This window comes from Macrotis lagotis, chromosome 1 (assembly GCF_037893015.1).
Source record: "Macrotis lagotis isolate mMagLag1 chromosome 1, bilby.v1.9.chrom.fasta, whole genome shotgun sequence".
Lineage (NCBI taxonomy): Eukaryota > Metazoa > Chordata > Mammalia > Peramelemorphia > Peramelidae > Macrotis > Macrotis lagotis.
The window spans coordinates 238728211-238744969 of NC_133658.1; the positions used below are offsets into that span (position 1 = coordinate 238728211).

Genomic DNA, 16759 nt, shown 5'->3' on the forward strand with positions numbered 1-16759 from the left:
CCTATAACTGGGAAAGATAAAACATGCATCTGGACTGAAGAATACCCCTAACTATAGTACATAACTTCAAAATAAAGCCTTAGCTATTTTTCCTTTCCCTCTTTAGATCTGAACAAAAAAGATCAATCTAATTATTTATCTAAAATATGAAGAAATTACAAAAAAAGGGAATAACTCATTCAGGGGGAAAAATCTGGATTAGAGTATATGATAAGGACAGGTATAAATAAATCCGATATCACACTCTCTCTCTCTCTCTCTCTCTCTCTCTCTCTCTCTCTCACACACACACACACACACACACACACACACACACAATTTTGATCTCAAACTGTGGATTACAGAAGAAGCACTGAAGTTACAGAACCTAAAATGGACAGTCAATAATCTAACCTTGAGACAGCAATCTGCTTGCTACTATATTTGCCTTTAGCAGGGTATCATAAAAATTCATAGCCACCCAAATGAGCAGAAACAGCTTACTATGTTAAGTATTTTCAAACCTGTTAGTATGAGCATTGTTAGTCTTTTATGTTGCGGCTGGCAAAATGATACTTACTGTGTACAAGGAAACAAAAATCTTTCCACATCAGTAGCAGGGTGAGCTTTGTAAAGCCCTCAGCATCATACTCTACCACTCCTCTAGAAAACAAGAAATATATCACAATCAGTATAAAATGTAAAGGACTAGGAACCATATGAAAAATTAAATTAATGCTCTGAAGTTATTAAAAGTTATATTTTTACTTTTCCAAAATTCACTTTAATATACTAAATTTCACACTGGTAGCTTCATTGCAAAGGGATACTCCTGAGATTGTATTATAGTAAGTGACTAGATAACAGAAAATTAAACACATTATGTAAAGTGCTTGTTCATTTGAACAGAGAAAATTTAATTCAGTTTAATTAATCAAGTTGATGGACAAGGATATCAGTACATCTGTTCTTTGATGGAGGAGCCAGTCAGGAAGGACAATAGAAGCTTCTATCACAATGACTTCCCTTGAGATCTATACAGTCATCTGACACTGTGGCAAAAACACCCTCACACCCACCTATGTACCCCCCCACACACACATGTGCTCAAGCACATACACAAATGATAAATTTGCATAAGTGGTTTTGTTTAAAAAGGGATTAAAACCAGATTTATCCTTTAAAATCTGGTTAAAATTTTGCTACCAGCATGGAAGTTTTTCTAGCACTTAAGAGTATGAATGATTTCTCCCTTCTCTGAACTCTTCTTAACAATTTTCTACCAACCACCTGTTGTGTGCAAGGCATAATACTAAGCATTGAGGACGCGATGGCATAAATGAAAGGAGCATACTTTCCATCATATTCCATTCTGACAGTAGAAATCATGTCTTATTTTTCTTGATATCTTAATCTCTGTTGGCATCTCGCAATATATGTTGCACACAGCAGGTGCTCAGCAAATGTTTGTTGAACAAATGAATGAATGGATAAATGAAAGGAAAGTACTTTTTATTAGAGTTTTAAGTATGAAAAACTTACGTTCCAAAGTGACTCAAGAAAGCTGCAATGTATTCTCTTCTTTTATGATATCCCTGAATAACATACTGCACCTGAAAAAGAAAAAAAGAAACAAACGTGAAATAAAGTCAGCAATATTTCCCCATTTTAAGTCTCTCTGTAATCAATGAACAGTCCACTGAAAAAATACTTAGTTCTGAACTTTTCCTGCTGTGTAAACAAAGATAATCTCTAATTACTCTTTTTTTTTAGCTCTAAATATCTCTAATTCTGGGGTAGTTTAGTAGTAGACATTATTTTTTAAGACTAAAACACATTGTTTTAAAGTGCCTTTATTATGGAGGGAGGAAAGAGAGAGAGATAGAGTGTAAAACTTTTTTCTTCTATTGGCCAACCCATAAGATTTCCAAGACTAACAGATGCCTATAATAAAATTATTTGAAGTAACATTGATAAAGACAGAACTGATACTTATGTTGTACTCTCCAAAAGTAAAACAATTCTATTTATAAAAATAGGGTTTATGGCAATTTATAAAAAACACTGCTTACTTTGCAGGCATAATGTAGGATAAAAAATGTTATTTTGGGAAAAGAAAACAGATGATAAGTTTGCTTAAGTGGTTTTGTTTAAAAAGAGAAGAAAACAGCTCTGTGTACTTGATTTTTAAAAACAGAAAATCATTTTAATAGAAACCCAAAACAAAACTGGCTATAAAGAGATTCCAGTATAATTATGGAAATTCATTTGAAGACATTGTTTCTAAAAGCTGCCAAGTACTGTCCTCATTTGTGAAAAGCTAGGAAAAAAATAATTTTAAAAGACAAGTAAAATTAATGAAATGGAACCAGATAAGAAAAACTCACTGATTTCTGAAGAAAATAGTCTTAAAATTTTTTGAGTAAAAAGTGTGCCTAGAAATTAATCGTAATTGCAAAGTTTTTAAAAGACTTTTATTTTCAGTTCTGGGACACTAAATCTGCATTCTTTTTTTCCCCATACAACATAGTGACAAACGTTTTAGGGAAGGGCAAGATATCTGAGTGCAGATTTGAGTTCTGTTTTCATGTCAATTTTCTAGAAAGAATGAAGGTAATGGGCACTTGGCTCTATTAGAACTAATTATGTCAAAAGAATTAAACCTCAGGAAATATATGCCAGTCCTATAGATTCCAAATCTGAGTTATGCTGATATTTAAAAAAAATACTTGAATCTTTGAGATATCATTGACCTGAGACAGTATTTTCTATTTAGAGAGATGGTCTATTTTTTGAAAGACAGAAGTAATCAAAAAGCCTACTTTTGAAGCCAATGTAAAAAATTCTTTAACACAAATTCAATAAAAGTAAAGAAGAAATTAACATTTTGGACAATCTGATGAATTGAATCACAGTAAGTGTGGAATAAAAAATGAATTCAAATTCATATGTAGATTGATCATTTCAATCTTACAGAAAAATATAATGGATGGATATTAATTAAAATTTATTTTCTTCAAACTATAACATATATTGCTTTTGTGATAAGGGTCTACTAATCTTTGTGATAGATATAGAAAAACTTTCACAAGGAAGCTAGCCTATAATCCCTATGAGTTTTTTACCCTTGGAGAGAAGAGACTATTTCCAGACCTCCTATAGATGACTGAATAAAAACAAATGGATATATGGAAAACATGAAGACAAAAAGGAGATATATTTGGAAATCATAGAGCAGAAATTAGAGAAGAGAAGAGCTAAAAAAGATTTTGAGTAGAATATGTTAATTGGATATTAGCAGTGGGCACTGCAGAGTGCTAAAAAAGTCTCAAAATGGAGACAGGGAATAAATAACCTCGATGAATTGAGAAAACTTCTGAATTTTAAAATTATAAAAAAAGTCAAGATCTATTGAGAATTATACAATGTGGACGTGATTTGAAGTCAGGGATGAATGAAAACAGGTGAAGGCAATGACAAGATAAAAGACAAACAACTGATCAAGTCTTCATAGAACAAAGTAGGAGCAGAGAGTAAATGCCTATTCATAAGAATAGAGGACAGTAGTTCCAATTAAGAAAAGGCAGTGAGGAAGAACCTCAACTGGAAAGATGGGAGAAGGTTAAAACATCTTGATAGTTAACAATGTTTAGGACAAACAGAGGTGCCTGGGGAATATTTCACAAGCAGAAGAGAAAAATGACTTACTTTGTTGGTTAGTAGCTGGCATACTTGAGGAACATAATCAATTAGACATCCTCCTCCTGGAAAAGCTGGGATGTGAAGAGCTGAGGAACCTCCGAGAGCACTGAAAAGATAAGAGTTCATCAGATATTTCATCTCTTTTGAATCTCAAGAAATTTAAAAAATGATGTTCTTAAGTCTTTGATTATCTCCTAAATCACCAGCTGCCTCAGATCATATAAGTATGAACAATACCAAACTGTATTGTGCCATTTCTCTTATCTTTTTTAAACCTAAATAGAAATTACAGTAATTATAAACTTGTCTTTGTCACACAAAAATACAAAATCTCAATTTTAATGGGCATTTGTGAATATCTTAATAATATTTAAACTCTATCCATTTTATGGAAACATCCTGCTTTTCTTTAGTACTCCTAACAGGGTGACGAGTTCACAGATGGTATTCAAAGAACACTTGCTGCATTGAATTTAGCTGAATTGAAACCATGTAATATCTTGGAAAGAACAATGGACTGAGAACTAGAAGATTCTCTTTACCACTTAATATCTACATGACTCTGGGGCAAATAAGGAAATATCATTAGTTTACTTATATAAAAATAAGTATCTGAAAATCATTTTCCAAGCTAACCTGAGCAAGAATACTAAGATGTATAAATTCATTTGGTCATAGAACAATAATGGGACTTAAGTCACAAATATCAGTCCATAGTCCTGTCCATAAGGAACACCACAGAGCAAAATAAAGAGAGTTCAGTCTATTTTCATATACAAACTGAGATATGCAATATGTATTTCTAGAAACAAATATGACATTTGTTTAACAGTTTAGAGCAGGGGTTCTTAACCTGGGGGTTGTGAATTTGTTTTTTAAATTATTTTGATAACTGTTTGATATTGAAATTATTTTGATAACTTTTTGATATTGAAATATAATTGGTTTTCTCCATAATCCTATATATTTTAAGTATCTTTTGTTTTTTTCTGAAAAATGGGTCCATATGTATAACCAAACTACCAAATGGTCCAATTACACAAAAAAGGGCTAAGAACTCCTAATTTAGAATGAAATGTCACCAACATTAACATTTTCACAAAAGTTTATATAATATGTTTGGCAGAAATCTGGGGCACAGTGGACTAGAAAATCTATAAGTTTCTCATTTCAAATGTTTAGTATTCATAAAATTATGCATCCAGAATGTTTACATATAAATAAATTACATATTTACCTAACAGCCAGTAACTCATTTGTGCTATATCCCATTATCAACTTTAATCAGTACACGACTTTTAAATTTTAAAACATTTTTATCAAGTATCTATTATGTTATATGATAGAGGATGTGAATATGAAGACAAATACATGGTCCTGATCTCAAGGAGCTTATATTTTACTGGAAATGAAAGAGGAATTTCATTTACATACCTAAGTGAAAGAAATGACAAAACTTGACTAAAGCAGAATTATACCAACATGGAAATTATAAGAACCATTTGCAACTAAAAGTCTACTTTGTTATAAAAAGAAATTCAGAATTTCTTTTAGAAGAAGCATCTCAACATGTCTTCCATGAAGTTGAACTTTAAACAATTAAGAAGTTTTTGACTCTTAAACCAAACTTTACGATTGGGGGTTAAAATCATATATTACTAAAATAATGACAGTCCTATCACATTCCTCAACAAACTTCTGACTTATGAAAATGAGTCTTCACATTTCAGTCAACAATGACTTGTTCCCAGAATACAGAATAGAGGAAGACAAATGAACAAGGTAACATTTTTAGTAACTTATCACTTATGACAAGTTCTTTTACAACAAGATGTCTTCCATTCATACATCAAAATAATTTAGGATTCTTTGGAAAATGTAACAACAAAAAAAATCTTTTTTTATGACCCTCTGACAATATGCACCAATAAGAGGCATAAAACATTTCTGTACATAGTGAGGTCTTCCAGAAGTCCTTATTTGCAGATGGCACTAGGTTAATTACATCAAGCTCCAAGATGATACAGAGCCTCCTGAAAGAAATATTTAAAAAAAACTTGAAGGCATATGGCTTGTTCATGCACACAGGAAGGACCAAATGGATGAAGATTGTCTATATACATGTATGTGTGTGTGTGTGTGTGTGTGTGTGTGTGTGTGTGTGTGTGTGTATGGATAAAGACTTGTCTACTGCATAGGTGATTATACACACACACACACACACACACACACACACACACACACACACACACACAGATAGACAAGGATTTGGAACAGTTGAAAAGCGGAAAGAGAGCAGCCTGACTGGCTTTTGGAAAACTGAAAAATTCTTTTATTGACCTTGTTTCCCATTAAAGCAAAGGTCCATCTTTTCAACTAAACAATTTATTAATCATTCTATATAAAGGTGACACCTGGAATATTACTGGCTTCAATGAACTAAGATGATCATGATACAGTAGATGATAGAGGTATAAGTGAGCAGGCTACAATATAAAACAAACAAGGAACTCTGAAGAAGTAAAAATATCAAAAATTGTATGACAGGAAGAGAAAATGAGCTTGTCTCATGGCAAGAGAGAGGAATGATAGGGAGATGATCAGGATTCTCCAATGGCACCCTAATAAGGTCAGGAAAAATAATGGAGAGTCATCAGTATGTTAAAAAATCACCTGCAATGCATTTTTGAAAGAATGTGGATAAGAATTACACAAGGACAGATAGGCATGAATAAATTGCCATCTATATTGTTGGAGGGGCTCTTGAATTTGTAAGATCCCAAATACATTTGAATATTTGTGTATTTCTTGTTCACATGTCAGAAAACATTCCATTTCTATTCTATGGAATAATTATAAAACAAATTATAAGTTTCAAATTTATGAATTATTGAGTTTCATATGCTAAGGAACAGCAATTGTAGTGTGGGTGGGTAGTTTTTCTACTAATGCATATCAAGAGTTCCTTGGGGACTTAATGGATATGGCATTGGTGAGCTGCTTTGGCCAAAGAAATTCATGAGCCTGAAGTTAATCTGTGGCTTAAGTCTCTTCTTATTTAGGAAGGATGATTTTCTGAACATACACATAAATGATTGTTGATGGTGCAGTCCATCAGTCTATTGCTGGTTTCATACTCAAAGCTTTTCCATCTTGGTAGGAACTGATTGTGTTTGCACTCTACTGACACAGCCTTTGGGAACCTATTGATATCTCTACACTACCATAGAGAACTGCCATAGGCTTTGGCATAGGATTTTATATAGAGCTATGAATGATTTTTTCCTAAAGCATAACTACTAATCAAAATTTGGTATAATGAATACTACTAGTATACCCTAATCTCTCTCTCTGACTAAAAAAATGTTAATATGCAGGTAAGGTCAACTTAATAGAGCAATATTTATTACAACAAAATTCGAGTGCAACAAAATAATTTGAACATCTTGAAATTATTTGAAATGGGATATGAACTATTTAAAATATTTTGAGTTGTCTATAATCATTAGATAAACTGCAAATAAACTATAAAAGTATCTTCTAATCTTGAGTAATTCTCTAAATCTAAGAATCTGTCATTATTTAGATGGTATATTGCTCTGAAATAATCAGATTTTTCTAACCAATACTAATGGAAAATGGAAAAGACAAAAGAGTAGATATTACACATTGTGAGGTACCTGAGACCCCCCCCCCCCAATTTGAAATCCAAGAACCAGGGTTTCAATCCTGTTTCTAACACAACTGTATGATTCATACAAGTTACTTTATCTCTCTGGGTCTCACTTCCAACATTTGTAAAATAATGTTCTTAGTTCCTTTCAGTTCTAACACCTATAATAAAACCTACCTTTCATAGCCATGAGAGAACTCTTCAAAAAAAAACAACAACAAATAAAATAGATCAATAATAAAACATACAATTTAAATTATATGAAATTAACAGATCTGCATGAAGAGATCAATGTAGCTAGGCTAAGAAGGGAAACAATAAGAGAAAAAATACCCCATGTAGCATTATCTTTGATAAAATTCTGCTATTCAAGATATATAGATATTAACAAAAGTACTTTCCCAATAGATAAGAACTTGATAAATTGATATAAATAAAGTTTCTCAAAAGAATTATAAACTATTAACATACTTCTAAAGGACTGTTCCAGATCACAAGTAAGAGAAATGAAAATTAAAGTAATTCTGAGGCTCCAGAATTGGCAAAAATGTTAAAAAAAAAATGGAGATGGTCAGTGTTGGGGGGGGGACTTTAGGAAAAAAGGCACACTAAAATGCTATTGGCAAAACTGTGAAATGGCCCAAAGATTCTGGAAAATCATTTAGAATTATATAAAAAAAGAGTCAATGATAATTCCTGTTCTTTCAATTAGACAGAAAGACACACACACACACACACACACACACACACACACACGGGGGGGGTGCCATATATTTCAGCAGAAATTTCATAGTAAAGAACTGAAAACAAAGTAAATGCCCATAGACTGAAAAATGACTAAATAAAATCTAGCATGTGAATTTAATGGAATATTTCTGTGCCATAAGAAACAACAAATATGAGGAATTCAGAGAAACTTAGGAAGCCATATGAAATTATACAGAAAGGAGAAGCAATATAAACAATGATTCAAACAAAATAAATTAAAAGAACCAAATACAATGCAACTCTATGTCCTTACAGTGATTGATTTTGGCCTCAGAGAAGAAATGAGGAAATATATCACCCTCCTTTTGTTCTATAGGGAACTATGAGTGTGGGAGGTTGCAAATGCTGCCAAATGTGACAATTTTTTTCAATTTTTTAAAAAATAATTTTACTTATTAATGTTTTCCTTTATTAAAAGAGAAGACTTGGAGAGTGAGAAAGGAGAGGAGTAAAATTCATCTAGAAATGATTGTGATTTAAAAATAAAACTTAGATTTAAAAAATTCTGTGTTCACCAGTCCCCTCTATTTCTTCGCACTGTAGTACACTGGATGTTTCCAGATGTTATCATACAGAAGGGGAACGTGGACATTATCCAGCTGGGTGATTGTTGGCCCTTTCACTGCTGGACTTGACAGGCTAAACAACAATGAATCTAGACTCAGCCCGGGCTGTGGCACAGCATTCCATAAGATGAAGCAAAAGAGCCAGTTTGTAGACTCTTTGGATTGTCAATAAGCTTCACTAATAATACTCAGTTTCAGTGGAGATGAGGAATAGTAAAGGGGAAGGCGGAGTGGGATAGATTACACAACTGCTCCAAAAGCAAGATGAGGTTAGATGACGCTGAGAGAAAGCAACAGTGTTATTCTTTGCAACTTTACTTTGTCAAGTGCCAAAGTGCCCCCTCCCACAAGTTTCAGTATCAATATAGATGATCCAATATATACCCTTCACTTTTCTGTTCCTCAGTTCCAACAAATTAAGAATTTTGAAATGACTTTTTCTCTTGTTCATAGTTTTCATTATCATTTTTCTCCACACAGACATAAACTTAAATTTACCAAACTGTGGACTGTGGTAAGTCACTTAGTTTTCTGTCAAGTCTAATTTTGAATGACTTGGTTCATTTATTTAAAGGAGTTTTAATATGTGTGAGGGATTTCAGTTACTATGAAGAAATTTAACTGAAGAGCTTATTTTTAAGACTCTTCATTCATTATTTGATTCAGTAGTTTCCTAGCCTGTTAGCCTACTGAACCTAATGTCCAGACCATTACATTCTGATAAGTACTGCTGACTCATATAAATATCCACCTCATTAGTAAATATTTAACAAACTTATTATAGTTTGAAAGTGGTTTTGATTTTGCTGAATAAACCAAGTAAAGCAGTATGAAACAAAATCATTAGTCTGAGAGGCTTTAAAGTTTCAAAAAGAGTAAAATTGTGATTTTTAGATGCTTAATATTAATGAGTTGGAAAAAAATAAAGTTGGGTCAGAGGAAAAGAAACTTGGAGCTTCCATGACCTGCTTAGTATTTAATTCTCCTCTCAGACACAGGATTAAGTGGGCTAAAGGCAGAATCATGCCATAAGTGGTAAGCTTGAGATGAAAGAAACAACTTGATTCTTCTGATCTTCAGTATAGAAAGGGAGAAAATGAGGAAGCTTCATGGGCAAAAAGGTGGGGGAAAAGTCTAGGAAATGGAAAGGATGAATTTCATTTGGTCTGGTGAGGCAAAATTCAGGGAATATAAGTGAAACATGGAATATGACTGATTCTTGAGGTAATTATTTGATATGAAAAAGAAAATATAAAGATTTGAGTTACTAGGAGAGGCCTAAGAGAAATTTCCCTTAAGATATATGAGAACTCATGATGCTCTAAAACAAAATAAAACGTCATGGAAAAACATCCCCCCCCCCAAGATGGTAATTAGAACTCAAATAGTGAACAATTCTACAAAATGACAATAATTGACTATAAAATGCATTGATTTCATTAAGACAGATCTACAGTGTATATTCTGCAGTGTTCAGTGTTCCAAGTATCCATATCCAACACTGTCAAGAACACCCAGGAGAGTTATGCCCTTATACTGGAGTTTTGGACATTGAAGGGATAATATGGTTGCTATCTCTAGCAGGAGGGAAATGACAAAAAATACTACTCAAAGTGGCAAAACAAGAAAACAGAGTTGTGTAAGAATCAGGCTTTACCTATAAACTGTTAATAACATTTCTGATCTAAGAGAACCATTAGGAAAGGGTGCAAATGAGTTCCCTATTCTGAATATGTACATAGAGAACTAGCTATCTCTAATTATATAGAATGTATACTTTTATAAATGGAAATATTATTTGAAACTTCAAATATTTGGTGCACTTTATATGATTTGAAGCATCTGAATATTACCAAAGTATATTTACCCACACCAAAAGATCTTCTACAAATCCTATGATGGCAACTACTTAGCTTTGGAAATGGAAGGGAAAGGAGATTTTTAAATTCTCTATTTGAGTAACTAGGGTGGGTTGGTGGGACAGGGAGATATAGCTGCTACTGTAATTCCTGAATGGACAATTAGAGAATAATAATGGATTAGGTGAATGATTCATCTCACTGAGTAAAAGGAACAATTGAGTTATGTATATGTAGGTGGATGTAGTCTTTTTTTTTTTTTGTAGGAGTAGGGGAAGGAAATTCAAATTTGGTTTTTAGAAAGTTCTTTTACTTAGAGCATTTTTTCAGCCTTTGAAGCCATTCATGATTTTATAATTCAGTGATTTAAGAAAGTTCATTCATTTGTTCATTCAAGAGCCATAAATCCTAAGCACTATATACATTTTATACACTAAGACTAAGGCACTCATCATTGGATCAAGGAGACCCCCTCACTGAGTTTACAATGATTGACATATGATCCTTATACCAAATCTGCCATAACTATATGAAAATATAATGCTGATTAAAACATAAAGACAGATAAGAGGCAAAAAAATTCAAGATGAAGAAAAGATCATTTCTTATAGGGAAAAAGAGGTAGAATAGGGAAAATTTCAAAGTAGTGTTTGAGGCGGACCTAGGATACATAGTATGTCAACAAGTGGATTTAGAAAGAATGAGTCTGATGTATTTATTTATCTTCAAGTAGCTTGAGAACTTGCAGTTATCTTATGTAATTAAATAAAAAACACTATATAATTCAATATGAAAAAGTACTAGGAAGAATACAATTGCTTTAATTCCAAACTTAATCAAATATCATTTATTAAATCCTTACTATTTGTTAGGCAATGTGCTAAATATGGAGGGGATACAGAGAAAGGCAAAAATAATATCTATCCTCAGGGAGGATATTAATGGAGGAGATAACTATTTACCACTAAGTTATATACAGGGTAGGCAAAAGGTGACTGATCTTAGAGGAAAAGGCACTAGCAGGGATGGGGAGTGGAAAAGAGAAGGAAGAATAAAGGAGAGGAATGAACGAGAAAGGTTTCCTGCAGAAGGTAAGATTTGATGAGGTACGAATTTTAAAACCGAGGAAACATTTTTAGCTTTAAAAAATCTGTGATTCTATATGGTTTTTGAGTCACTCCTTTTAGCAGTGTAGACTACAAGCCTTTCATGCCTCACTTGACAGATGGTCTCACAAATTGCTGGGACCAAACATCTTATCACCTGGTAACCAACCTTGTGGGTATAGCAGCCAAGGGGTCCTGAATGACAGTTATTCAGCAGACCCAAACGTAAAGTTTTCCTGATTTTGCCAGAAATGCCAAAGCTTACTGGTAAAACATGTGAGAACCCAGGATCCCTTTCACGCCATAATGGGTGATAAGAAAGGGATTTTAGTGAAGGGTTATTAGAAATAAAATAAATGATGCCAGATAAAGACCAACTAGCTGAGCATAAATATGATATAATGCATCCCTAGCAAGTTCTTGACAATCTCATGAAACAGAAAAAGCCTCCCCATCACAGGTCAGATCTTCATTATTCAGCTTCATATTTCATGCTTTTAGGGCATATGTAAAAACTGAAGGGTTCTGAAAACACAATAAATGTGACTGAAAAAGAGCTCTCACAGGATATGCATACCTTGTCCTTTCATACATTACCAATCAATTCCTATCAATGACATCAATCTGAAGCATTTTCAACTTTTTTCTTTCTATCTTTTATATTTATCTCCCAGTTTTCATTTTTCTTATGTTCAAATGTTTTTCTCTATTATCACTGCCACAATTTCACTCATATTGTTACAATGGCTTTTTTGCTTCAACTTTCTTTTAATATTAATTAATAATTTTGCTCATTCTTTCATTATCATCTCTCTGTTCAAGAGCCTACTGGTTCCCAGTGACCAAAGGATCATATGCATATCCTGGAATTCAAGACTTCTCTGTCCTAATGACATTCATATAATCTATATGCTTTATTCCAGTCAAACTGATCTCACTTTCTGTAATGCAATTCTTATTTATGGCCATGAAAATTATATGCCTCTGTTACATTACTTAGAAAACCTATGCTCCTTCTTTGGTACCTAGTAAAGTGTTATGTACCAAGTTCAGAGTTTAGTTTAGATACTATTTTCCTCTTCTTGACCACTGTCTATCTATTGCATGGATCACAGCACTTGGCTACACTGTCAATTGTATCATTATTTCATGTTTATGGGTAAAACTATGAATTTGTTCTTTTCACTGTGGCTGTAAGTTTTCTAAAAGTAGATATTAGTCATGTACTATTGTAGCCATCATGGTACAAAGTTCAGAGCTAAACACATAATTAAAACTGAACAGATAACTCTTGAACTGAATCAAATTTTTCCCCAGAGAAAGAACAGATAACCATCTGGCTCAGATGTTTCAATCATGACCTTGCTCAAAATGCAGGAGTTTGTGATAGATGACCTCTGAGGTTCCTTCCATTTCCTATTAATTTTTGATATATAATGGTTAAAATTGTTCCTTAAGTTCTGGTATAGGATTACTGTCTTTTTCATTTTGTACAAAAAAAATTAACACCTGTAAGCTTGGCCAAAGCCTGAGGTATAGATGATTTGCTTCATTACACCCCAAGAAAACTTTCCCAGACAAGGGTGGAATGTGAGTTGGAAAGATTTAAATTTAAACACATTATAAAAAAGGATTGGGGTATAGTAATTGCAAACAGAATATGCCTAATTACATGAAAACTAACCAAGTTTCTGTTCAGAATTGGTTTTTTTTTAAAGGAATTTGCTAACATCGCAAAGAGGCCTTTAAAAGGCAGTAATCTTAACAGATGTCCCACCATCAGGATTTCGTTAGTATGTGGAAAAGTATAAAAAATTTTTTTAAAGGTCTTAGCAGATGTTGTAACATTACAATTTGGTATGAACAACCTTATATGTTATGCCCAGTCACCCATGGCACGATCATGCTGAAACAAACAAACAAAAATTTTTCTTTCGTAGCAACTAGGTAATTGGATGGCTAGTTGGAATAATGTCACAGGGAGCCACTGTCAACTTTGTTAATGCAAAATACATTTACTGAGGCTGGTATCAATTTATAGTTGAATGATTTTAGTGCTCACCTGTCAATAAACTATAACAGACCATCTTTTTATTTGTTTACTTACTGGGTTGGTTAGTCTTCCTCTCTCAAATCTCTCTGTTCTGTAGCTTATCCTCCACTCATCTATCAATCTCTCTAATATGGAGGTCTGACCATGTCACTACCTGCCTACCCTCAATAAACCACAGTGGCTCCCTACCAACTCCAAGCCTTTTATAATCTGCTATCTCCTGCTGCCACTCCTTTCCAATCTTCTTATATATGACTCCTCTTCATATACTCTGTGATCTGGTGATACCAGTCTTCCTGTTGTTTCACACACAAGACATCCATCTCCTGAACCTGTTTTTTTTCACTGGCTGTCCCCATGTGTAGAATATTCTCCTTTATTTCTGCTTCCTGGATTCCTTCAAGGTCCAGTTAAAAATTCCACTTTCTCCATAAAGATTTTTTTAATTTCCCATAATTCTAGTGCCATCCCTCTGTTAATTATCCCAATTTTTCTTAGTATATATACTTGTTTGTACATAATTTTTAACATGATATCTCTTCCATTAGACTGAACTCTTTGAGAGCAGGGATATTTTCTTTGTATCCCCAGTTCTTAACATAGTGTCTGTCACATAGTAGATGCTTTAATAGATTCCTATTGACTTACTTATTTACTATTTTTTCTCTTTCCTTCCTTCTTCTTATCTAATCTAGGATGAAAATAGAGTTGTCACTGATGGTCCTGATGCTACTATTTATGGGCACAGTACCATTGACCTGTTTGTTTCAAAGTAGGACAGGCTCTACCTTCCTTAGGTTACCTGGTAGTCCTTTACTCCTAAGATTTTACCATACTGATGCTAGATTTGCAGCAGTTATCTGATTAGTTTAGCTCAATTGTAGCTTAGAATGCTCAAGTTCAGGTAATCCACAGCTTCAGTCCTATCTGGTATCAGGTATTATAGATGTACACCATAATACATGGCCCTTTTCTTGGTCTTTTTCCATGTTCCCATGGAACTACTTCATATTATTTTTATTGAAGGTATTTTATTGCACAGAAAACAAATCCTATATTTGTAAAGGCTTTAAAAGAAACCTTTCTTTTTAGAAAGATCTTTACAAAGCTTGTCCTCAGTGAGACATACTTTGTGCCTGTGTTTAAAGGGAACTATAGATTGTAATGACTCTTTCGCTAGTAAGAAGGAAGTAATACTTGCTTCTTAGAATACTCAATAGATACCTGGATGAATAATGATGTACCAGACACCTGAAGTACCTACTACTAGATTTTTGTGTGTTAAAGGAAGATAGGGTTCAGAAGCAGTGAAGGGAATGAGAAATATATATACTACCCACAAAAATTACATAATGAGGAATCTGAGGAAAGAATAACAATGGTATATTTCATGGATTTTTTCATCCAGGCAGCCCTCATTTTTATATACCTACATCATTACATCTTGAATGTAGAGTCTTCCTAATTTTTAGCAATGTGAAGTTAGTAATCTATTTGTTCACAATGCTAAAATGAAGCAATATAATTATATGTTTAAATTTATTTCAGTTACTTTAGTTACTGTCTCATTCCCAGTATCACCATAAAAGTACAGAAATGTAATATTAAAATACACAAATACCCCCAAAGTTGGAAGAAATAATGAAGGGCTGGGTTACCAACTGAATAGGCAAATATAACCAATTAGGGGAACTATACACTGGCTTAAGATGAAATGATGCCTCACTAAACTATTAAGAGTACAATGAGTGGGGGCGGCTAGGTGGTGCAGTGGATAGAGCACCTGCACTGGAATCAGGAGTACTGAGTTCAAATCCAGCCTCAGACACTTTCTAATTACCTAGCTGTCTGGCCTTGGGCAAGTCACTTAACCCCATTCCCTTGCAAAAACCTAAAAAAAAAGTACAATGAGTGACAAAGGAAAATTAGATGACTTTTTCCAATGTATTGATTGTGCTGATTTTAGTTTCTTTTTTGCCCTTAAGAATATTGTTTGTTATATGGGGTAGCTCTCTGGGAGGAGGAGAGATACTGGACACAAATATGATGATGTAGCAAAACAGAAGACATCAATAAAAACATTCATATTCAGACTTAAAGACTTTTGACATGATTTCACAAAAAAATCTGTTAAAATAGTTATTCTCTGACTGAGTGTTTGAGAGGAAAGTTCTGTTATGGATAAATGCTTTAGAAAGGGTAAACAAAGTACTTGCCTGAGTGGAAAAAATATAAATTATAATGTTCTCCTCTGGACCAGTGCTGGGGATAGTTTTATTTAACAATGTATAAACTAACTGACATATGAATTGGGCAGTGAAATCAACAAATTTATAAAGTTTCTTTACTTCTAATTTACTAAGTTTCTCTGGGTAGTAAAATACTGACTTAATAAAAAATGACTGCAGAAATATCTTTTGAGGATGTGAATAAATAAGGAGGTAATGAATCTTAATCATAAACAAATATACTACAACACATTCATGTTGACTGGATTGAGCTATAAGTTATATAAAGATGCTAGATTGTAAACTACTTCTTAACACATTACAACAATGCATTACTGTGTTTTAAAAAGCCAACAAAAATATTGGTCATTATTCTGCTCTTATTCAGAACCACTGTATCCCCCTACACACATAATAAAATAAATTCTGGTCACTAAACCTCAAGAAATACACAATGGTGCTGCAAAAGATCCATAGAAAGGAAATTACAAAATGATTAGAGGAATGGATGGATATATGTAAGGTGAGAAAGATTTGCAGTTTTTAACTGGGAAAGACTAATAGGGATACTTTATAGACTGCCAAAAATTCAGTGAGCATAATGATACTATCATCAGGGACTCTTAACATACTTTGAACACTGCAACTAAGATAGGATCCTTCCAAATTCAAATACAGGATCTACACAGATAAATATATACAAAGCAACACAAAAAATATTTTCAATAGAGTGCTAATATCTGAGAATGTCAGCAAACACTGCCATGAGGTAACACCTGAGTTATACCTTGAAGGAAGTCATGGGTTTTATGGGACAGACATGAG

The 16759-nt window shown here is 33.3% G+C and overlaps 1 protein-coding gene across 4 annotated transcripts in view; it reads right to left on the bottom strand.

Moving 5' to 3' along the window:
* BABAM2 (BRISC and BRCA1 A complex member 2) overlaps nt 1-16759 on the bottom strand; it is a 546733-nt gene that overhangs the window by 133551 nt on the left and 396423 nt on the right. For all 4 annotated transcript variants that reach the window (XM_074209807.1, XM_074209805.1, XM_074209806.1 and 1 more), the window contains 3 exons: nt 3688-3787; nt 1522-1592; nt 560-642 (listed from right to left, as the gene is read on the bottom strand). In XM_074209807.1, the coding sequence (XP_074065908.1) occupies nt 560-642; nt 1522-1592; nt 3688-3787 (254 nt within the window). The remainder of the gene's footprint in view (nt 1-559; nt 643-1521; nt 1593-3687; nt 3788-16759) is intronic.